The following is a 25,618-nucleotide window of genomic DNA, read 5'->3' on the forward strand; positions in this document are numbered from 1 at the left end:
AAAGTGCAAAAGTTGCCCAATAGAGATATTAACACTCAGATTTTGGTTATGTTCTACAACAGAAAATGTATGGGAAATCTTCCTGCCAGGATTTTTAGGCCACAACCAGTCATAAAATATTCCATGATAAGCAGCAGATCCATGGACATGAACATAGGAAGAGTTGTTTTTAGGACCTAACAAATGTAGGCAAAACTATACTTAATTAGACACTTACATCAAGTACTAGACAGTTACAGTTAGGGTTAAGCTGATCTTCTATCAGTATAATTTCTGGTTTCTCTATTTTAACAACAATGTCCATACAGTTTTGGGGTGGAGCTGGTTTCTCTACCTTCTCTGTAATAAATATCTTCTATATAAACAGGCCAAATAAAATCAATTAGCAGAATTTCATCCCCTCCCACCCTGAAAAAATGACAAAATTTCAAACAAGAGGCTCCCAGTTGCCTGAATCGCTCACCTAGTTGAATTTTGCCTTTCAAAGGCAATAAGTTGTCCACCAATTTTGACTCAAGAAGTCTTTGGTAGGACTTATCACAAGATCTTTTCAACAATTGAAAGTTTCTTTCAATCTATCATAGTTTTCAAGATATTGACTGAAAACTATTGAAAAAAAAGTCCTTTCAAGGGCAATAACTTTTACAAGGAGTCTGAAGACTTTTGTAGTCCTAATAATATGGATCATTTCAGCTAATGAAAGAATTTGGATAAAGCTAACGGTTTTGGAGATATATATATGAAAAACTACCGTCTGACCCCTATGTTCTATTTTCAGTAACGGCGGCCATGTTTTTCGACAAATCAAAAATCCCCACATCAGTTCTATGCATGATACCCTAAGGAACATTCACACTAAATTTGATTTCAATTGGTCAAGTAGTGTCAGAGGAGAAGATTTTTGAAAGAAATAACATTAAAAAATAGCAAAAATTGTTGAAGAAGGGCAATAACTCAACATGGCTTAACGGATTAAATCCAATATTTGACCAGAGATAGATCTCATCATGCTGAACACTTTTACCAATGTCAAAATACAGCTAAACCTAATGGTTTAGGAGATATATGTGAAAAACTACTGTCTGACCCCTATGTTCTATTTTTAGTAATGATGGTCATGTTTTTCGACGAATCAAAAATCCCCACATCAGTTCTATGCAGGATACCGCAAGGAACATTCATACCAAGTTTGGTTCTAATTAGTCAAGTAATTTCAGAGGAGAAGAGTTTTGTATAATTGTTAACGACGACGACAGATGCCAAGTGATGGCAATAGCTCACCTGGCCTTTGGCCAAGTGAGCTAAAAATCAGAGTGGGAATTTCAAAATCTTGATTTTTTTTCATTTCAGTTTCTAGAATTAAGGTAATATAACACAAATCCTTTAAATAGCCAAAATTACACTAACAAATATCTGATAAGGAATAAAATATTAAATCCTCCCATGAAAATATACAGATTTTACATTTATTCCACATTTGAAAGCTTCCCTGACTCTTCACACCAAACCAAATCACTGTAATACTGATAAATGCTCTCAGATTAAAAACTATAGTTATTCTGCATATACTTTATATTAAAGGAATAAATCACGGAAACTCTATTTTATCATTGTTTAACCACCAGCTGGCCATTTATGTCACATTGTTTTACCTGAGCTAGGGCTTTAATAAAGACAAATGGCCAGCCCATGGTAAAACAATGATAAAATGTAGATTCCATGATATATTTCCATTCTAATAGGACCAATTTCTCAATATTTAGAATAGAGTGCTGAATGAAATGGCAACTGCTTTATAGTAAAATTCTTTTGTGATGTTTGTAAAATTGGGTAAAATTTATCTATGACATCACAAACAAGTAATATCTTCAAAAAAGACAGCCAACGCAGGAAAATTTTGTTCTCCTACATTGACATATGACACATAATTTTCTATACCATTTTTTCAAATGCCACTAAGTTATCAGTATTTGGCAAATCGGGAAACAGAATTGCGATCAGGTGACTTGAGTTTCCATAGAAGAGTGTCTTTAAGGTCAAAGGGTAAAAAGTGAAACTATACTGAACGCGTCAGAAAAAGACCATCAAACATGTATGACGTTGGTCACAAATTTATCATCATTTTACCATGGCTGTGGTCTCAAGAGCTTTTGAAGCATGTAATATTAGAATTATTTATATTTTAATTTTATATTTTATAAACCACTTCACTGGTTTCTTCCTAGAACTGGGTGATTAAACCTCAATCAATTTATACTTTTAAAATAAAAGTAGATTACCTTTTTTCTTGGTTTTACTTGGTTTAGGTTCAGTTACCTCCCCCTTTTCTTTCTCTGGCATACCCTTAGTGAAGAAATCTCCCAATGAGAGTAGATAGTCCAGACATACACAGATATAGAGACTATTCACACGGACATTTACTGAAAATACACAAAAATCTTATTAACTATGAAAATACAAAATTTTACAGGTGAACATGTTTTACTCTTTCATTTTAAACTTTAGTCTTTGAAGAATAAAATTCTCACAAACATTATTTAAAACTAAGAACATTTAGAAAGTCTATAAGTCTATAAGTCGTGTCTTTGTAACATATATTTGCTCATTGTTATTAAGGATAAGAGCACTGTATTGTTAGAACATACATGTACTGTAAACATACAATGTATCAATTTCATGGTTGTTTATTTTCACAGATTCTGTCATGTAAACATATTCCCAGGTCTCAATTTTGGCAGTTTCAAAAAATGATCAGCTTTATATAGTGTTGAAAAGTCAATTTTGCAGGTAATTATTTTCACGGTTTTCTGTCAACGGTGAAATTAGCAAAAATTACAGCAAATAAACAGATCTGTGCAGGTAAAATTGATCATTGATCAGTTTATGATCAGTCATCCATTCTTCAAAACAATCTATAAAACTGGTGATCACATCATGTAACCACAGAGTGGTCAATACATTTTACAGATTCCACTGTTTCATTTGTCAATTTTTACATAATACAATAGATTAAAACATCAGGTAGTTATTTTTATTTTACATTTGTTTTATTTTAACAAAATACAATATATGGGATTAATATCTTAAATTTCAGGTAAATTAATTGTAGTAATATATTGGATTTGTTCCAATGGAAATTCTTAAATTTACATAAAACGATCATCTGTCATTTTACATAAGAAAACTTTGATCAAGACGGTCACTGGTCATTGGTTATGGATCCGTCAGGATCGATCAGTCAGCAGCGATCCATCCATCAAATAGTTGTGCAGATGGATTCAAGGACTGTAGTGTAAGTACACTGTGAAAATTAATACATTTACAGTAATGTAATACCATTAGAATCTTTACACGAGTCCTGCTTGAAGTTGACATCAATCATATTACTGCTTCCCTCTTCCTCTGATAGTTTGCTCTTACTTCTCTCTATCATCCTACAGATTCAGATCAATTCTATTTAATTTTTATTTGAATAAGTGTTTACCATAATTAAATGGTTGATCACAGATCATCAGATAATTATACTGAAGCTGTGGGTGTCTTCTCAGTTTGGATAAAATGCAGTAAGGAGAAGGGGCATAAAGGGTCTTATTGGCCTAAAAAACAAGTTCATATTTAGTACATTCAATATTAAATAGTTTATCATAAGTGAAAATATAAAGTTGTTTCTTGGGTATGGACATATTTTTATGGATGTAAATATGTAAAAAAAAACCAAAAAAAACCAAAATTTACAATTCATAGGAGTTTTTGGCAAATGACGTAAAAATGTGGTACTGCATTTCTCTGTTCCCATAAATAAATTAATATATAATAGATAGATAAGTGTTGACCATAAGGTTGTATTCCAACAGACATCTTCAGTATGAGTATTAACAAACTTTGTTTTACAATAAGATATTAAAATATTTAGAAAGCATAGCATTTCCCTGTTCCACCAAACAAATTAAAATATAAATCTGTGAAAATTCTTTAATTCATGGATACCAATTTTCGTGGATAAGAGAAGAAACAAAAGTTCTTGGATTCTTGAATTCGTGGTTTTGAGGTTTTCATTTTACACACGCATGGGATTCTTCTTTCATAGTTTGACCTACCAACCAAAACCACGAAAATTGGTACCCAACGAATAATAGTACTTTCACAGTAGGTAAGTGTTGGCAATAACATTATTTTCCGACAGACTTCTATAGTATAAGTATTAACAAAGTTTGCTTTACAATAAGATATTAAGATACTTAGAAAGCATGGCATTTCTCTATTCTACCAAACAAATTAATATAAAATAGATAAGTGTTGGCAGTAAAGTTGTATTCCAACAGATATTGGTAAGACATAAAACATTAAAAGACAAAGCGTTAGTAGTCCATAAACCCATGCATCAATTCGTACAACATTAGAAACATCAATGTAAAAAACAAAAAATTACATATTTAGTTTTGAAATATAGAAGAAAAAGTTAACAGAGGCTGAAGAAAACTACTAAATAATAACACAAAGTATTCAGATTTTCTGGGATATTTTTATGAATAGTACTAAAACAACTTACAGAAGTGATATTTTTTGTTAACAGTACCAAATCAAATTACAAAAGTGATATTTTCTATTAATGGTACAAAAACAACTTACAGAAGTGATATTTTCTTTTAATGGTACAAAAACAACTTACAGAAGTGATATTTTTTGTTAATGGTACCAAAACAACTTACAGAAGTGAACTTTTACCCAAATTATATTATAATAGTATTCACCAAAAATTAAGTGTCAATACCCAGTTATCTATTAAACTTCCACTGAAACTTAATTTAAAAAAACAACAAAACAAAAAACATTGTCTATTTAGCATTAGTAGGAGTTTCCAACCAAATTTTTCTTTGCCAAAGGTATAAATGCTATTTGTTCGCACATGTAATTGCATGATTTGTAAGTAGATCTACGTTCAAAATAAGTTAGGGATAATTTAGCCATTTTTATGTGAATAAAATGTTGTACTAACAATAGGATAATTTTTAACCATTGGAACTATCATGAGAGGTTTGAACCATGCTGACAAAAAAATCCCAAATTAAAAACAAAAAATTGAGTCAATCAACAGTCACTGATTCATGGTAGACATTAGCATATATTAAATTACAGTGCCATGTAAGTTGATGAAATGAAATTAAAACATTAAAAAAAAATTACAAATTGTAGACATCTATTAACAATATCCAACTTATTATGTAAAGTAAGACATTCTAATCTGCCTTTCAGATGCAAGGATATCAACAGAAGCCATCAACCAGCAAAACTGGATGACAACTTGCTCATCTTTTGATGGCTATCCTTTTTTTCAAAAATGAGTCAACTCTTGCAAAAATTTCATCAGCCTGCCTGCAACTTAAAATACTACTGACATCCCTGAGATTGTTCTGTTTTAGATCACAATACTACACAGAGTAATACAGATTTACGCTGTAAAATTTTATATTTCATTTGACACAGTTAAGGAGGTATACCTAGGGTAAGGGACACAACTCTTACAAATCACTGGAATGTTTGTGTTCACCATTTTACAGCATCTGATGTAAGCAGCAAAGTAACTTGGACTGATTTCATTCTGTTTCTAATGGAAGCTTGGTAGGCTTTGGCGAAATTGAATATGATACAAACATATCACTCATTTCAAGAGTTATGTCCCTTACCCTAGGTCTACCTCCTCAAGATAAAGGTTGAATAATATCTACCATGAATCATTGCAGTTATAGAGAATGCATGATGTTAGATTTATATAACAGTAACATGTGAAGATTGTGACCTTTACCTGGTAATGATGTTAGTGCTGAAAGGTCAAACAAAGGTCAAACATTGACTGGCTGAGCTGATTAAGCTGAAACTGACTGGTGTCAAATTAAGACAATGAATCACACAGTAAATTATTGCAAAACACTCTAATTGGCAAACAGCAGGACAGTGGCAAAGGTGTGGTCAAACAGCAGAGCAGTGGCAAGGGTATGGGTAAACAGCAGGGCAGTGACAAGGGTGTGGGCTAACAGCAGGGCAGTGGCATGGGTGTGGTTAAACAGCAGGGCAGTGGCAAGGGTGTGGTCACACAGCATGGCAGTGGCAAGGGTGTGGGCTAACAGCTGGGCAGTGGCAAGGGTGTGGTCAAACAGCAGGGCAGTGGCAAGGGTGTTGTCAAACAGCAGGGCAGTGGCAAGGGTGTGGTCAAACAGCTGGGCAGTGGCAAGGGTGTGGGCTAACAGCTGGGCAGTGGCAAGGGTGTTGTCAAACAGCACGGCAGTGGCAAGGATGTGGTCAAACAGCAGGGCAGTGGCATGGGTGTGGGCTAACTGCAGGGCAATGGCAAGGGTGTGGGCAAACAGCAGGGTAGTGGCAAGGGTGTCTCAAAGGGTTTAGAACTTAAACAGCTAAATATTCATTTCACATTTACTTTGAAAGTTGACAGCATTGTTTCTAAAAATCAAAAGTGGGAAGCAACAGGATTGAATGTGAGCAAATTCAGCAAGTCAATTAAATTTCATTCCTTCTAAAAAGTAACAAAAGTGTCATAACAAGTTATCAGTTCATATTGCTATCATATAGGTCAAGGTAGCATTTGTCATCATGAAATTAGTATGCTTCATGCAAACTTCCAAACCAGATACTGAATTTAGTACTATTGCATCAAACTCTTCTGTACTCATGAACAGTTTAATGTTTTATAGATGTTTGCAATGATGTTGACTGGGTACAGAGTTGTATTTTTCAAAATAGTCCTTTTACACAATAAGAGATAAATTCTTACCAATATCTATGCAATTGCGAGGGAACTTCCCAACTATAAGAGGACTTTACTGAGGTAGATCCAGACACTTTGAAAATAAGAGGTGCAAACTGGGGTTTCTCAGAAAAAGGATGAGGGTGCAAATGAAAATAACATATTTTCCAATAAAAAGGATCCCGTACCCTCATCCTGGATTCGCCATTGCTTTTAAAAATCCCTGTACCTCTCCTACCAATAGACCTCACACACTTATATACTGTGATATGATAATTGTCAATCATTCTACTCTAAGTTGTAAAGGGAGAATTACGTTACCATAGAAATGTACACAAATATCTTTAGATCATTTCCTTTAAAGTGTATACACATGTTATGCTATGCTTGATACAATTACCTGGACATTTACAGTGAAACATGTCTAAGTTGAACCCCTTTTGTACTGTAGAATTTGGTTGGTTTAAACAGGTATTTGGTTCAACCAAGTTCAAAATACATTTGAACTTATACAATGGGACTTCCAGGGGTAAATATTAGCAGTAACCCAGTTGCCCATGCATATGGCTACTATATTTTAAGATAAGTCCAAACTTTTGGGTAAAATTTAGTTGAACAAGTAGCAAATATTAAACAGAAATATATAGTCTAGGATACTAGCTTGTATTTCATAATTTTACTTATAACTTCAAATCATGTCTGGTTTATCCAGGTGCTTTGTATATCCAGGATTTTGTTTAGACAAGTGTCACTGTAATTTCATTGATGTATTTACATGTAAAGGAATATTCTGAGAAAGGAAGCTCATTTCATGATTCAATTAAAAGTACACAACTAGATGAAGTTATTTCAATGGCAAATCATGAGTATGAAATATCAAATAAATCAATGGGTAGTTTTTCAACACACACAAATCTGCTTATAATCAAAGCAAACATTCTAATGCCTAAAAAAATTACTCATTTACTTCAACTGACCTTTTGACCCCTTCTGTTTTGTGACTACGTGAGTCATCAAGAATCATGTCATGAAGTATGACCTTGACCTCCATAGACTCGTCTGACATTTGTTGCCCGGAGACAGCGATGACCTGTAACTCTATCTTACCAAGTGCAGCTTTGCTATCTCTCTGAGCCATCTGTAAGTTAAGATACTGACATGATAGTCATGTGTAAATTAATTTTAACTTTATCCTTAATTAAGACTTAATGTCAAATTCCAATCAAGGAAATGGTTAAAATCAAAATCTAAATTGTCTTTTCCATGCATGCAATGCATGATGTTTTCCTCTAAATGTGTTTACATTAACTGAAGTTTAGCTACTATTTATTAACTTTTCTGTTACATTTGAAGAAACTTACCATTTCATCATTACCAATGAACAGTGCAGCACTCAAACTTTCTATTTCAAAACTAAACTTTAATTTGCATGACAATTCTTCTGATGGCTGTCTTGCTGAAATTAAAAAAAAACACAGTCAATAACAATTTTTATTGAGTAATGTTCAAATATGATAAAAAACTGCCAATACAATACAAAATACAAAAGTGCTCCCATGCAGGATTTAGCTGTCCAATACGTCATATTAACCTGGTTAAAATCCATATTGGCCTAGGCAAATCTAAGTATTGGACTAGTTAGTCAATAAAGGTATTATGGGTGAGGTTTTCTATATTGGCTGAATTATTAGTCCCTGGCAAGCCATATTGGACATCTGCTATGGCTAGTCTTGAACCAATAACTAAGCCAGTATGGAACACCTCACAATATAATAATATAATTTGGCTGACCTGGAACTTATATTAAACACAACAAAAACTATAAATTTTGCACCTACAATTTTCTGAGAGTGAACATAACAATAGAATGATAAACATTGATAAACAATACCATTTCACTGATGATACTTTATATGTGTGTTCAATTGCCTTTCATGGTTGTCTGAAATAAAAATGGCTCATGGTGTCAATTTTTTTCTCTTTCTACAGTCTTCTTTCTTTAAAAACTGTGCAGGAACAAACAAGTACTATATTAAAATAAATATAGCCAACACAGTAAAATTTTACTTCAAAGTTTCTATATTTTTTTTCAAGGAGATAACACATGGCACACAATTTCAAGTTTTCGATACCGTTTTTTTTTAACGCCATTAAGTTATCAGTATTTGGCCAATCAGGAAATAGAATTGCAATCAGATGACTTGCATTTCCATAGAAGAGAATCTTTAAGGTCAAAGGGTAAAAAGCGAAACTATACCGACTGCATCGGAAAAAGTATAGAGAGGTGTTAAAATAACAACCACAAGATGGTTAGACTTACACAGAGGAGGAGGCACAACATGTGACTCCATTACTTCTGCATCTGTTAGTTTCCCCAATGGTTCAGCAACAGGTGGTGCTGCTGGTGGTTGTCCCTCAGTCAAGTTTTCATTCAAAGTTAACATCACCTGACTATAGTCCTTCTGACTCAGATTAGCTTGGACAGACTTCATTTTCCCTGTTATATCTATAGCTGGTACAGCTGTAAAAACGGCTGCTGAGAGGTTTCGAGTAACGGAGACAATAATTGTGACTGGCTCCAGAATGAGGCTTTCATCCTGAATCTGCAATTTCTGACCAATTACCGCCCTACAAGTAAATCATAGGGGCATGTAGGCAGGCATAATTATATCACATTATTTTCACATGAATTGAGCAAAAAAACTTTGTGATAGAGTTCACATGAAATTCAGGTGAATAAAGCTTTCACTTGAATTTCAAGTGAAGCTCAAAAAAAAATTGTGTACCAATCAGCTTAAATACAAAGAACAGCTGAATTGTGAAAGTGCAAATTTCAAATTTCAGTATAACTTTATTTTTTATTGACCAATATCACAAGACCAAATTAAACCTGATTTAAGGAGGTAGGCGTAGGGTAAGGGACATAACTCTTGAAATCAGTAATATGTTTGTATCATATTCAATTTCACCAAAGCCTTCATTTGAAACAAAATGAAATCAGTCTAAGTTACTTTGATGCTTAATGAGATTGATGTAAAATGCTGAATACAAACATTCCAATGATTTGTAAGAGTTGTGTTCTTTACCCTAGGTCTACCTCCTTAATTATCCTTTTCCCAAGCTTCTTTACTGGCCATAAAATCATTTTAAGGCTACAGTGAATGGAGCTCAGTATTTAATTTAAAATATGGTTTATAAAAATTATCTTCTTTTATTTATTATATAGACAGATGTGACTTATCTAATGTTCCCTGTATACAAAATTGCAATTATTCACACTTTGAAATATATGCAGTGATTTCACTCTCAGAATTTCTCCTGTCAAAATGTTACAACATGAATATCAATATCCTGATCACAAAATTTATGTTGAAAATAGCAACAAATTATGGGAAAACCTGTATAAAAATCCTCTATTGTGAATAATTAAAACATAATATTTCATGCCAAGAATGTGTGAAGATTTTTAAAAACTTGTGTGCAAAACATGATAAATGCAGGCGTTCTTTGACACTAAATGACCATATATTGGTTACTGTGAAAATACATTATTTCATGGATACCAATTTTCATGGTTTAAGGAAGAAACACTAGTTCGTGGATTCTTAAATTTGCGATTATGAGGTTTTCAGTATTTACATCAGTGGGAATCTCCATTTTTGTTGGGAACCAAATTTTGTGATTTGACCTACCCACAAAAACCACAAAAATTGGTACCCCACGAACAATAGTACTCTCATAGTATTCACTCTTTCAAATTAATTTTCCTATTACACGTACTATTGTTTCGCATCAATTGTACCTTAAATGTAACATATTCATACCTGCTCATTTTCAATGATGTAAGCTCAACAACCATTTTATCAAGGACATACGGGGTCTTCTTTTCTGATTCTCCTGCTTTACTAAAAGAATTCCCAACACTAAGACTACCAAAGTCTGCAACTAGAGCATTTGACGATTTAGAATTTTGAGGAACAATAATAACTGGTGCCTTCATCTTGACATTCAGACTGACACGTGGTGCCCTCTCTTGCAATTTTTGTGCAACATCTTTAGAATATTCAGCAGCCATTTCTTTGGCTTTGTTGAGTTGGTCCTCCATACCTTCAAGGAACTTGTTCAGGAAGTTCTTAAATAGATTAAAAAGAAAGGGGTAAAGTAAAGTCATGACAAAAAACCACGCAGGTATAAACCTGAGAGGACAGAGTTGATGTGCACCTGCTTCAAGGTAACAAGGTTCCAAAAGAGTTATGTGCTTTGCCTGGTTTGTGCAAGTTTTCTTCCATACAATAATTAATATTAATATTGTTAACATTCAAATTTATACATTCAGCTTATACTTACCAACAAATGGCTAACTAACTTGTTATACATTCAGAGTACACCTACCAACAAATGGCTAACAAACTTGTTATACCTTCAGAGTATATACCTACCAACACATCACCAACAAACTTGTTTAAGAAAACAAGTCTGATACATCCTATGTCGACTTCTACACTAGTATCAACATTTGTCAGAATGGCATAGTTATCTCCCTTTGTAGCATCATCATAAATCATCAGTTTGGTATTTAACACTTTCTCTCCCTCTTCAATATCCATTATCTGAAAAATAAAATCAATTTTTGCCATTAAGCTTAAAAAAAACACACTAAAGGGAACCTCGCTGGTCAACACTAAGTTGATGCTGCTTCAGTCTTAAAATAGAATTTTATTAGAATATCAAATAGCTGTGATAAGTGAAAGAGTAATCAAGGGAACCAAGGTTATAGCAGTAATCAAAGAGTAATCAAGGGAACCAAGGTTATAGCGGTAATCAAAGAATAAGCAAGGGAACCAAGGTTATAGCGGTAATCAGAGTAATCAAGGGAACCAAGGTTATAGCAGTAATCAGAGTAATCAAGAGAACCAAGGTTATAGCGGTAATCAGAGTAATCAAGGGAACCAAGGTTATAGTGGTAATCGGAGTAATCAAGAGAACCAAGGTTATAGCGGTAATCAGAGTAATCAAGGGAACCAAGGTTATAGCGGTAATCAGAGTAATCAAGGGAACCAAGGTTATAGCAGTAATCAGAGTAATCAAGGGAACCAAGGTTATAGCAGTAATCAAAAAAATGAAATCCAGGGACAAAGACCAGACATGGAAAACAGACATACACAACAAAGAACATAAAGTAACTATCATACATACAAAGTAATAAAAGCAAATGAGCAACTTGGACTCCACTAAAAACTGGGAGCATGGACCAGGTGCACCGGTAGGGTAAGCGTCCTCTGCTTTTCTAGAAACACCGGCCGAGTTGCTAATAAAAAGTTAAGTCCAGGGTAGACAAACGAGGGAAGGAAAACTATGACCCGTTGAATAAATCAGTTTTCATGGTGCAGATAGATACACCATAATGATCCACGAATTCATGACGACGACCATAAAACTTCTGTAGTGATAACTTAAATCTTTTAGCAACATAACCCTGTTCCAGAAGCCTATTTGTTAGAGTTCTAGTGTGATACAAAAAGTCAGCATAGTTTCGGCAAGCTCTGGCATAACGTATGGACACTTCATAGTGTACACCGGCATTCCTTATGGTATAGTGTACACAAACTTACATTTGGGTAGAGTGTACCATGACTTGGGTCTTGTATAGAGATGGCTGTTAGTGTAGCAGTGACTGTCATAACACCAGTTTCCATGGTAACACCAGCATGGATTCCTATAAAAACAAACAAGAGGCTCCCAGGAGCCTGAATCGCTCACCTTGTTGAATTTTGCCTTTCAAAGGCAATAAATTAAACAAGAAGTTGTCCAACAATTTTGACTCAAGAAGTCTTTGGTAGGACTATCACAAGATCTTTTCAACAATTGAAAGTTTCTTTTAATCTATCATAGTTTTCAAGATATTGACTGAAAACTATTAAAAAAAAATTATTTTTCCCCTTTCAAGGGCAATAACTCTTACGAGGAGTCTGAAGACTTTTGTAGTCCTAATACAATGTAATATGGATCATTTCAGCTACTGAAAGAATTTGTATAAACCTAACGGTTTTGGAGATATCTGTGAAAAACTACTGTCTGACCCCTATGTTCTATTTCTAGTAATGGCGGCCATGTTTTTTTTGACGAATCAAAAATCCCCACATCTGTTCTATGCATGATACCCCAAGAAACATTCATACCAAGTTTGGTTTCAATTGGTCAAGTAGTGTCAGAGGTGAAGATTTTTGAATGAAATAACATTAAAAATAGCAAAAATTGTTGGAAAACGGCAATAACTCCAACATGGCCTAACGGATTAAAAACAAAATTTGACCATAGATCTCATCATGCTGAACACTTTTATCCCATGTCAGAATTCAGTTAAACCTAACGGTTTAGGAGATATATGTGAAAAACTACTGTCTGACCTCTATGTTCTACTTTTAGTAACAGCTGCCATGTTTTTTGACGAATCAAAAATCCCCACATCAGTTCTACGCAGGATACCCCAAGGAACATTCATACCAAGTTTGGTTCTAATTAGTCATGTAGTCTCAGAGGAGAAAAGTCTTGTATAATTGTTAACGATGACGACAGACGCCAAGTGATGGCAATAGCTCACATGGTCTTTGACAAGGTGAGCTAAAAAATGAATTAAATTTTCAATACTTTATTTAATTGGCAAAGGCATTTACAAAGGGTAGCATTATTCAGTCCTGTTTAAGGCCAAATATTAAGAAATATTTTTCCAGTTTAGAAATAATTTCAAGATAGGTCAATTGTTTAAATGGTTCAACACAAATTTAATGAAGCAGGCCGTGCAAACGTTTTCGCTAAAAATAAAGCATCTTCCTAACTGTAAAGCATATTAAGCACCTTCCTAACTGTGAAATATATTAATAAAGAAAGAGAAATATACCAACGATGTGACCTAAGTGACCTATAAACCTTTACCTTTGACCTTGATGTTAGTGATGTATTTGTGTTCTGTACAGAGAGCAACCTGGAACTGATGGAGAACAGCATTCACCTGTATATCAATTATACCCGAGTCTTTCTTCTTTTCTGAAAAAAAAAAAAAATTGTTTATATTTTTCTTTTTAAATCAGGTGCCTTAATCTTCCAGACAATCTTGTCTAGTTGTCCATATTTAATGGCCACAGACACTTGATACGACTAACAGCCAACAGGAAGAACATGTTAAAATTTCCAGCAGTTGTCATCAGTAGTTGCTGAGAAAAAATGTTATATGGGAAAAAAATTTAAACTTTCAAAATATATCAAAAATAAATTAAGTCCTCAGTAAATATGGTATAACTACAGTAAGAATGTGTTAAAATATCAAGCCACAATGAGAAAAATGTAACGATAATTTCAACTTTCAAAACAAAGATTATTATTATTATTTAAGATTAAGTCATTACTCTTTATCTTTTTGTTAGCCTCCTCCTCTGCAGCCTTCTCTTTTTCCTCCCCATCACCCCCTGCACCACTAGGAATCTCCTCCGTAGTTTTAGGAGCTGGTTTCAGTTTTTCTACAAGTTCCAGTATATGTAACAATGCCTCCTGATGAAGGAGCACCTCCAGACTGGTGAAGGTCACATCAATCTTTTGTTCTGTATTGTTGTATGTAGAAGAGAATTCTGGACTGTCTTTATTGGCCTTCAATGGTAACAAATATCTCATGGAAGAAGAGCAATGCATCAAAATCACAAGTAAAGAACTTGAATGTTTTATAACATTTACATGGCCAGTTTAGACCTTACAAGGATGCAAGGATTTGTAGGAGGGTAAAATTGAAATTTGTTGAGCCTCCACCAACCAATAATAGATTCTTTAATAATCTTGAATCCATCATTTTGATGGTGTAATATCTATTTTGCCAGATTTATTTTGGACTTGACTTGATTATGAATCAGATTAGTGATTTGTTGTTACTCTCATTTGCTTGGCCTAACTTCTAAAAGCAAATTAGCTACAACATAAAAGGACTCAACAAAAAATTGGTGGTGAACCCCAACCTACAAAGTACCTGACCAAGGTCAAAAGCCAAAGTTTGACATGTTAACCTTGGAAATTTCTGAAGCCAGAGATCTCCCTCTCAAAACTTTCTGAAAGCAGGACTCCATTGTTCTTGTTTTGACAAATAGTTAAAAGTTATCTATTGCGATTTAAAACTTCAAAATCGTTGAAGCTCATGGGGTGAAATCTAAAATTTAACTACTAAGAGTAGAGAAATCCCCTGGAGACTAGAGAAGAATCTATAAGTAAACTAAAGGAGAATCTATAAGTAGACTAAAGGAGAATCTATAAGTAGACTAAAGGAGAATCTATAAGTAAACTAACCTTCAAGTAATGGACTTCTAGCAGATTTGTTGCACCATCATCACCAGGTGTATTCACAATATTTACCACTGGACCATCAACGTCTAAAAGTATAATTACTGTCAATTCAAAAACCATAGCCTGTATTTCTTGTCAGTTTATTAATTCAGGTGGTAAACGGTCTTGTAAAAAATATATGAATCTTTCAAGTAGCTCTCCATCTAAGAATCATACTAACTGTGATTCATGGTTGGAAAGCCTTCATATTTTTACGGTCTTTAAAATGTTATAGTAAACTGAGAGTAATATGTGGCTTTCTATATAACCCTTGTTCTTAGGAAATAAAAGATATATAGAATTTACTGTAGAATTCAAAATTAAGGGAAATAACTGGGTAAATGACAATAAAATATGATAGAAACTATTGGATTTTCAATGCGAATTATCTCTTAAGAGTAGACAGGATTGGAATCAATAGTTATACATTTAATCATATAGACCTATGAAGCAAATTATTAACAGAAAAAAGAATATATTGCGTTTTCGGGGTATATCACAATTGCATGATTCTCACTAAGACTGCTACTTAAATCCAAAGAAGCAGGAGATTTCCAATCTGTACAGTTTCATCTTACACAAGTATAGGATCTTGTGTAAATCTTTGAAAGTTTATCTGATTGACATATGAAGGACCATCTTAGTCTACACAATTTTCTGATTTTACAATAGACTTTTCCTACAAAGATTAGATGTTTATTTATCCAAACCCATTTTTAAACTAGCCCCTATCAGGACTAATACCCCTGCTGCCTGTTTGGGGACCAATGTGGACATACGATTCATACTGGACACAGTTTTGTGGAGGATAGACTGAGCACTTTTAACACACAAATTGCTGCCATTTCTAAAACAGCAATCAGTACTATTTTTAATGCAGTAACAGAATATGACTAATTCTTGACAATATGGTAATCTTATACTCCTTTGAGTTTTGTAACAATACTGCAAGATGTAAAGGAGGACTTGTGAACAACACATTGTACCAAGTTTTGCTTAAAAATGTCTAAGTTTTAAATGTCATTATTTCCACAATTTTTGTTCAATCACAAATTCCTGACAATGTACACATTTTAATATGGCAATTCAACACCCAATTAAATCTCATTATAATAATCCTGAGGAGGAGTTGCAGACAACACATAAGACAAAATTTTGTCGAACAATGCATAGGTCCGACAGCCGTCATTTCTACAATCGTCATCCAAACATAAATTCCTGACGATATATGTACATCTCCATATGGTAAGCTAACACTCGAGTTTCATTACAATCCTGCAAGTTGTTGAAGAGGAATTGTGGACAACACATCAGACCAAGTTTTGATAAAATAATGCCTAAGTTCAAATGGTCACCATTTCAACAATTCCAAACATAAATTCAAAAAAACAAAACAAAAAAAACCAAAAAAAAAAACAAAAACGTTTAGTTTTTTTTCTTACAAAATGTGTCAAGTGAGAATTGATATCAGGTCCTCTACAAAGCCCCGAATTCATAGATGTACATCCACAACCCTTGTCCATCAAAAATTGAAATGTCTACAGTGACAAATAGACATAAATGGAAGCATTCCTATGGTTTGTGTGGGCCAGTATAATTACCTGGAAATTGTCCTTTCTGTATGATGCCAGGTGGAGCTATTAACATGCAAAGAGAGCAAAATGTTAATATAATGATGAAAGAGGGACAAATCATTATACAGATGTACATCTTTAAACTGAGATTTTATCTAAAGTCTTTCCTTAGCGCATATATTGTCAAAGCAAATACTTACATTGAAAATTTCAGAGAGTTTTTTGTTTAAATCTCAATTTGAGATGTTACATGTGCATTACTTAAGCATATACGATATTGTATACAAAAAGAAAATATTTAAAGACCTTAAGCTTTTCAAACATCTTCCTTATATAATGCTCTGATAATGCACATAAAAGGTTCATTCATTCAATTGTAAAATAATCATGAGATATGTATACAATGTATAATATGGCAGGGAAATCAGCAAGGATAAAACCTGAAGCCATGCTGTCCAAATGTAAACCATCAAATATGTCATGCTTAACAATCATCCAAAAACAGGGAAAATTGAATTTCATTACATGTATTTAAAACAAACCAATTCACAATAAAAACACATGCAAATCATTTCAATAAATCTACCTATAGACAGATAGCCTTTCTCAATCAAACAAGAGGCTACCAGGAACCTGAATTGCTCACCTGGTTAAATTTTTGCCTTTCAAGGCAAATAACTCTACCAAGGAGCAGTCAGAAAATGTTGACTCCATGAAGACTTTTATCATATTTCATCAATTGAAAATTTCTTTTAATCTATTATAGCTTGAAAACTGCTAAAAACATCATTTTTTGCCTTTAAAGGGCAATAACTCCAACAACGACTTGTCTGACAAATCTGATCCAATGCAGACTTTTGAAGGCCTTATCATGAGGATTATTTCAGCAATTGAAAATTTCTTTTGTATATATATATAAAGGTCTGAGTAATTCCCAACCATGTTAGAACTGTCAAATTTGCGAAATTAGACCACTTGACCAGCTAGGCTATATAGAGTGGTCTAGGGTGCTGGACTTAGTGCAGGCAGTGTTGCCATAGATGTCACAACGGTACGAGTTCGAGTCCCGCGGAGGGAGCGACCAAAAATTTGCTTCGCAAATTTGACAGTTCTAACATCGTTGGGAATTTTTCAGACCTTTCTATACATTTATATATCTTTCCTTTATATATACAGTGGATTCCACTTAATTGCATAGCCTATTTGCCAGTAAAACTTATGCAAATAACCGGGCTATTCTTATAACCGAAATTACGATTTTACCAGAAGTGTGAGTTCAGGTAAGACGACGATACTGTGGATCAACCAGGGATATCACTGTTCAACATTTCTGATCTGGTATTTAACTGTTATAGACCTTCTCATTGTATTGTTCTTTTATCAATAAATAATAATATATATTGTGTTTGTCTTGTTTATTGACCTTCTTTACGTTGTGTGTATTTATAAGTAAAACCACGTGTTTCTCATCTATAAATAGTCAAGTAATTTCCTGACCTTTCTACGAAAGAAATTCCCATATTTCATATTTCAGCCAGGATTCAGTGTAATATTCATCGATGTTTGCAGTTTGTGGGCTTTTGAAATGGTCTGTGTGCTTTTATTCCTCTGTTCATTGTACACTGATAGTTGTGTATTATACGCATCACTGACCTCGATATTCCTATGAAGTGTGGATAGTATGGGGCACCTGAGGGTAGTTGAATTTCATTAGACATTGTACTGAATGAATGACTTTTAATTTTCGTATGATATTTATGCCTAGTGACCCAAGCTCACTCGAAACTGTTCAGCTCATTAAAGAAAATTAAATTTACATTGATAATCATTTGTAGTCGGAAGAATTTAAATAGGGACAAAAAATTCCCCAAGCTGAACCTCAAGCTGCATCATAAAGTGATGTTCGGCATGTCGTCAGAAGTCATTGTTCACCTAGGTGCTTGTTTATTTTAATGTAATTAGAAATCATTTATATTGTCTTTTATGTCCATTATTTTTTTAATCCATTATTAACACCTCCTGATTGATGATAATCTAGTTTTTACAACAATAAATATGATTGACATATTTATGACCTGAAGGCTAAAAATAGAATTTGGGAAAACCTGTCTTTACCTGGAGAGGCAAAATTCTCTATGCAATAAACCGAAATGCACCTGCAAGGCCTATGCAAATAAGCGATTTTTTCCTTAATAGAATAATAGGAAATGGTTTTGTGCAGGAGAAAATCATGCTAATAACCGAAATATGCAATAAAGCGATATGCGATTAAGAGGAGTCGACTGTATATAAAAGATTTCTAGATATTGGCTGAAAACTGTAAAAAAAGCGTCATTTTTCACTTTTCAAGGGCAATAACTCTTACAAGGGGTCGTTCAACAACTTTTATCCCATGCAGCCTTTTGTAGGCCTTATAATAAAGACCACTTCGGCAATACAAAGAATTTGGCTAAACCTAACGGTTTTGGAGATATATGAGAAAAACTTCTGAATGTCCCCTATGTTCTATTTTCAGTAACAGCTGCCATGTTTTTCGAAACATCAAAAATCCCCACATCAGTTCCACGCAGAATAAACATTCATACAATTGGTCAAGTAATGTCAGAGGAGAAAATTTTTGAAAGAAAAAACATTAAAAAGAGCAAAACGTCTAAAAGAAGCTATAATTCCAACATGGCTGAACACATTTAACAATAATTAGCCTACAGATAGATCTCATCGTGCTAAACACTTTTGTCCAGTCAGAGTTTGGCTAAACCTAATGGTTATGGAGATATCTGACATACCCTTAGGTCTATTTTTAGTAACAGCAGCCATGTTTTTCAAAGGAAAAATATTCATCACATCACATCTGTTCTATGCAGAATACACCAAGGAACACTCATGACAAATTTGGTTCCATTGGGTAAAGTAGAGAAAGAGGAGAAGAGTTTAGAAAAAGTTGTGAACAACAATGGCGGATGCCAAGTGATGGCAACAGCTCACATAGCCCTCGGGAAGGTGAGCTAAAAACTGAATACAACTCATACCTGCATGTAAGAATCCATTGTTCATATATCTACATAGATGGATGAGAAAATGAGAAACATTACCCATTTACCTAAGAATTTTCTATGTTGTACATATACTCCACCAAGATAAGCAGCTACATCCATATCAAACGTGTGTATAGTAACCTCTGTTCCAAGGGACATAACTACCAATCTAAGTACAGGTATAGTTTTCCCATCTTCTACTTGAGAAATATTGATGTCCACCTGAAACATAAAATCATATTTTATTGGTATAAATGACATTTTGTTTTTTGATATTGACTTTATCACGGTTTATATCAAGTCAGACCATTAGGGGGAGCACTGATATTAGCCGTGATGAAGTCACTATCTAAAATAAAATGACATATGTTCCTTTTATTAGTAGTTTGCTATTTATAAAAGAAAATAATGCTTGTTATCTCCAATAAGCTAAAAATATCACCCAATATCATTACTTAAATGGGGACTATTCTATCAGATGACAACTGATCGTCATGATTTGTGAAACAGTCCAGTCAAAATTTAGCATGTGCACCAGCTGAAAGATTTGTAATCATCTGTTGTGTATTTTTATCAGAAATTATTTTAAGGATTTTTTTAAATTCTACATAGCTGCTCCGGTGGTGTAATGTCTATTTTGCCAGATTTATTTTGGACTTGACTTGATTATGAATCAGTGATTAGTGTTCTGTAATTTCGTTGTTGCCCTTATTCACGAGTTAGGATTCTGCCACTTCACTTGAAAACAAAGTAACTCCTGTGTAAGAATTGCTATAAAGAGGTAGACCTAGGGTGAGGGACACAACTCAAACAAATCATTAGAAGGTTTGTATTCACCATTTTACATCAATCTCATGTAAGCATCAAGAAGAAAAGCTTGAAAGGCATTGGTGATACAGTGGATTCCGCTTAATTGCATAGCCTATTTGCCAGTAAAAATCATGCAAATAACTGGGCTATTCTTATAACCGAAATTACGATTTTACCGGAAGTGTGAGTTCAGGTAAGACGACGATACTGTGGATCAACCAGGGATATCACTGTTCAACATTTCTGATCTGGTATTTAATTGTTATAGACCTTCTCATTGTATTGTTCTTTTATCAATAAATAATAATATATATTGTGTTTGTCTTGTTTATTGACCTTCTTTACGTTGTGTGTATTTATAAGTAAAACCACGTGTTTCTCATCTATAAATAGTCAAGTAATTTCCTGACCTTTCTATGAAAGAAAATCCCATATTTCATATTTCAGCATATTCATCAATGTTTGCAGTTTCAGGGCTTTTGAAATGGTCTGTGCATTTTTATTCCTCTGTTCAATCACCATTGTACACTGATAGTTGTGTATTATACATGTCATTGACCTTGATATATTCCTATGAAGTGTGGATAGAATGGGGCACCTGAGGGTAGTTGAATTTCATTAGACATTGTACTGAATGAATGATGACTTTTAATTTTCGGTTGATATTTATGCCTAATAACCCAAGCTCACTAAAAACTGTTCAGCTCATTAAAGAAAATTAAATTTACATTGATAATCATTTGTAGTCGGAAGAATTTAAATAGGGACAAAAAATACCCCAAGCCGAACCCCAAGCCGCACATGTTTGGCATGTCGTCAGAAGTCATCGTTCACCTAGGTGCTTGTTTATTTTAATGTAATTAGAAATCATTTAAATTGTCTTTTATGTCCATTATGTTTTTAATCCATTATTAACACCTCCTGATTGATGATAATCTAGTTTTTACAACAATAAATATGATTGACATATTTATGACCCAAAGGCTTAAAATAGAATTTGGAAAAACCTGTCTTTACCTGCATGAGGCAAAATTCTCTATGCAATAAACCAAAATGCACCTGCAAGGCCTATGCAAATAAGCGATTTTTTCCCTAATAGAATAATAGGAAATGGTTTTGTGTAGGAGAAAATTATGCTAATAACCGAAATATGCAATAAAGCGATATGCAATTAAGTGGAGTCAACTGTATTGATTATGATACAAACATATCACTGATTTAAAGGAGTTATGTCCCTTACTCTAGGTCTACCTCCTTAAGTCCAAAGGATGATAAACAATGCCAGTTACTGTGAAAGTACTTTTGTTCATGGGGTACCAATTTTTGTGGTTTTCATGGGTAAGCCAGACCACAAAATTTGGTTCCCAACAAAGAAGACGTCCATCAATGTGTATAATGAAAACCTCAAAACCACGAATTCAAGAGTCAAAGAACTTGTGTTTCTTCCTTAATCCATGAAAATTGGTATTCACGAATTAAAGTACTTTCACATTATGTAAATTTATTCAAATTATACAAAAAACTTAGGAATTAATTTCTATATAAGCAAAAGTTCAGGACCACATCTTTGTATTACAATGTACTGTGAAAGCATTGTTCGTGGAGTACAAATTTTTGTGGTTTTCGCGGGCAAGCAAGTCCACGAAATTGGGTTCCCAACACAAAGGAGATTTCCATCAATGTGTATAATAAATACCGCAAAACCACGAATTCAAGAATCCATGAATTTGTCTACCTTCTCTGATCCACTAAAAATTGTTATCCACAAATTAAAGTACTTTCACAATAACTGGTTACAATCCATGGGCTATGTTTCATTTTAAAGTAGTACTTTTTAGTAACTAGTCTACAAGACAAGATTAAGATCAGCTACAGTAAATAAATTTGAGATATTCTGGTAGTAAATACAGTCAATTTCACAAAAATCATATATTGTATAAGTGGATATTTTTGCAGGAGCTAAATTTCGCAATTATAAGTCAAACTGGATGTTTTTATTTTAGCACGATCCAATTTTAGTTATTCTATATCTGGTCACATACATACAAAATAGCAATTTTATTTTCAGGGAACTCAAATTTTGTGTCCTCAAGATTCTCGCAAATATAGCAAAAATAAAATCACCTTGAAAATCTCCACTTTTACGGTAAGAGTATGTAATAATGGGACAGTGCTATTGTCTATAGTGGTGCCTATATTGAAGACAGATTCTACACATGGCATTCTTCACTGTGGACTATACAAACCTGTTTAATGACGAACTTGAGCTCTAGATCAGTATAGTTAGTAAACTCCACAGACTTGGTTTTTTCTAACTGGCTCTCCTGAAAGACATGATACTCTATGTATACACAGACAAAATTTGCAACATGTGTTTTTCAAATGTTTAGGACCACCATGAAAAACATGAAAAACATATTATAAATATATGATACTAATGTTTTCCTGATGATTTCAGACATATGAATTGGGGAAGATATGCAGTTCATGAGTTTTAATGGGTAAAAAACAATACATTTCCTTACTGGTCCTAAACAAATGTTTTTATATTTCAAGGTTAACTGAACACCAGTTTAAGTGGGTACACAATGCCTAAGGGTAAAAATCAGTAAAAAATGTTTTATTTCGTAACATTATGATGTGAAGCTTAAAGCATCTTAGAGATCAGAAGTTTTGTGATCAAGCCAGTATATGTTCAATGAAACTTTTCTCATGAAACATGTAGTTAAAATTTCTTGAAATTTATACATTTTGCTTCCTCTATTGAAGTGAACCACTGAATAAAATTTCATTCAAGAGAAGATGTTTAATAGGTAGCCTTTTAAGGAGGTAGACCTGGGGTAAGGGACACAACTCTTTCAAATCATTAGAACGTTGTACCCCTGCGATGTTGGAGGTTCATTATACCCCTGTGGAGCTCCTGCTCCCTTACTCAATGTCTATCTCCTTAAATCGAACCAATTTTAAAATCTGAATAAGGTTCTGTTTAGAAAGGTTTCACTGCATTGCAAAAAATGAGCAGAGAAAGTGTACCATAAGAATGAAAACTTTCTGAAATTATATTTTACTATAATCTTTACACTGTAGGATAAACACAGTTAACTAAGTAAGTACATGTGCAATAGTACCTTGGGTATCAGTGCCCCTATGGTGGTACATACCTTAGACTCTTTGGGAACAAGTGCTATGTGCTGGTGGTACATACCTTAGACTCCTTGGGTATCAGTACCTGTGTAATGGTACATAGACTGCTTGGATCCAGTGCCATGTGCTGGTGGTACATACCTTAGACTCCTTGGATCCAGTGTCTGTGTGGTGGTACATAGACTCCTTGGATCTAGTGCCATTGTGGTGGTACATACCTAAGACTCTTTGGGTATCAGTGCCAATGTGGTGATACATACCTAAGACTCCTTGGGTATCAGTGCCTGTGTGATGGTACATAGACTCCTTGGATCCAGTGCCATTGTGGTGGTACATACCTTACACACCTTGGATATCAGTGCCTGTGTGGTGATACATAGACTCCTTGGGAACCAGTGCCATGTGCTGGTGGTACATACCTTACACTTGGGTACAAGTGCCTGTGTGGTGGTACATACCTTAGACTCCTTGGTTCCAGTGTCTGTGGTGGTACATACCATACACTCTTTGGGTATCAGTGCCATGGTGGTGGTACACACCTTAGGCTCCTTGGGTATCAGTGCCTGTGTGGTGGTACATACATAAGACTCCTTGGGTATCAGTGCCATTGTGGTGGTACATACCTTAGGCTCCTTGGATATCAGTGCCTGTGTGGTAGTACATACCTAAGACTCCTTGGGTATCAGTGCCTGTGTGGTGGTTCATACCTTAGACTCCTTGGGTATCAGTGCCTGTGTGGTGGCGACCAATGCTGTATCCTCTAATGGTGTAGAGATATCAGTACTGGCCTGTAAATTGTAAAAGAGAAATTTCAAAACTTTGAATTAGTTATTTTTAAAGCCACAGTTTTTACAATTTATTTGGATAGAAAAGAAAATGAACATGAAGTTGCACATATTGGTATGCTAGGCATCCCCCAACTCAGACAGGAAATGGGAGCCAAGGTGATTGCAACGAAAATTTGGATGAACAGACGGACAGAATGACGAACGTACAAGGTGATTCCAAAATACCACCCACTTATTAGATATGAAAAAAAAAAGAACATTCATTAGACCTCACTGAATAACCTGCAGTCTAATAATATTACATTATGGTCACTAAGAAAAACTTGATAAATACAGAAATCTTTATAAACAGCAAAACACTCTCAGAAGTAACAAATGAAGGGTCTGAATCAGGTAGAGGCTCATTCATGAGTAAAGGATCCTTTAAATGGGAGGATCTGACTCAGAGATGTATACTACCAAGGTAGGAATTCCCATTATGGGAGAACCTGATTCCACAGGTATAATCATGTGCAGGGACCCTCTTTAGGAGAGTTAAAGAGAGGTATACTCACAAGGAAGGGGTCCTCTTTAGGGGAGAACCCAATGCAGGGAGAGGTATACTCACAAGGAAGGGGTCCTCTTTAGGGGAAAACCCAATGCAGGGAGAGGTATACTCACAAGAAAGGGATTCTCTTTAGGGGAGGACCTGACTCAGGGAGAGGTATACTCAAAAGGAAGGGATCCTCTTAAGGGGGAGGACCTGACTCGGGGAGAGGTATACTCACAAGGAAGGGATCCTCTTTAGGGGGAGGACCTGACTCAGGGAGAGGTATACTATCAGCCAGTTCTATCAAGTCATGAAGCCTTTGGTCTGACATGTTCAAGCTCAGCAGTGGTAGCTCTCCTGATACTTTCATCCTAAAATATTCAATGCATTTTATCATCGAAACGAAAACTTTTCACAAAAAAAATTTGTGAAAACTAAAACTGAAGATTACCATTTTTGTGAAGTTAGGGTGACTTTCCAATTACCAATAGTAGGGCACCCTAAATTATCACACTTTTTAAAGAAAGGTGAAAAGACAAATGGAACATATTCCACAATTGAGCATCTATACTGAACCATATTACAAAGGTATTTGTTTCAAGTCCAATATTTATCAT

General features: G+C 34.4%; 1 protein-coding gene across 13 annotated transcripts in view; it reads right to left on the reverse strand.

Annotated features, from left to right (window-relative positions):
- LOC148596638 (intermembrane lipid transfer protein VPS13A-like) overlaps window positions 1-25,618 on the reverse strand; it is a 118,481-nt gene that overhangs the window by 57,155 nt on the left and 35,708 nt on the right. For 10 of the 13 annotated variants that reach the window (XM_088563766.1, XM_088563755.1, XM_088563764.1 and 7 more), the window contains exons 22-39: window positions 25,240-25,372; window positions 24,392-24,472; window positions 22,787-22,864; window positions 19,796-19,952; window positions 16,723-16,758; window positions 15,086-15,168; window positions 14,164-14,401; window positions 13,694-13,804; window positions 12,373-12,476; window positions 11,200-11,370; window positions 10,585-10,892; window positions 9,081-9,388; window positions 8,122-8,216; window positions 7,738-7,898; window positions 5,804-5,821; window positions 3,337-3,434; window positions 2,280-2,420; window positions 218-339 (exon numbers count right to left, since the gene is read on the reverse strand). In XM_088563766.1, coding sequence (XP_088419892.1) covers window positions 218-339; window positions 2,280-2,420; window positions 3,337-3,434; window positions 5,804-5,821; window positions 7,738-7,898; window positions 8,122-8,216; window positions 9,081-9,388; window positions 10,585-10,892; window positions 11,200-11,370; window positions 12,373-12,476; window positions 13,694-13,804; window positions 14,164-14,401; window positions 15,086-15,168; window positions 16,723-16,758; window positions 19,796-19,952; window positions 22,787-22,864; window positions 24,392-24,472; window positions 25,240-25,372 — 2,443 coding nt within the window. The remainder of the gene's footprint in view (window positions 1-217; window positions 340-2,279; window positions 2,421-3,336; window positions 3,435-5,803; window positions 5,822-7,737; window positions 7,899-8,121; window positions 8,217-9,080; window positions 9,389-10,584; window positions 10,893-11,199; window positions 11,371-12,372; window positions 12,477-13,693; window positions 13,805-14,163; window positions 14,402-15,085; window positions 15,169-16,722; window positions 16,759-19,795; window positions 19,953-22,786; window positions 22,865-24,391; window positions 24,473-25,239; window positions 25,373-25,618) is intronic. The other 3 variants (XM_088563760.1, XM_088563756.1, XM_088563762.1) reach the window with 3 other exon arrangements.

This window comes from Perna viridis, chromosome 15 (genome assembly GCF_037379345.1).
Source record: "Perna viridis isolate PV_CMFRI_1.1 ecotype Kerala chromosome 15, ASM3737934v1, whole genome shotgun sequence".
NCBI lineage: Eukaryota > Metazoa > Mollusca > Bivalvia > Mytilida > Mytilidae > Perna > Perna viridis.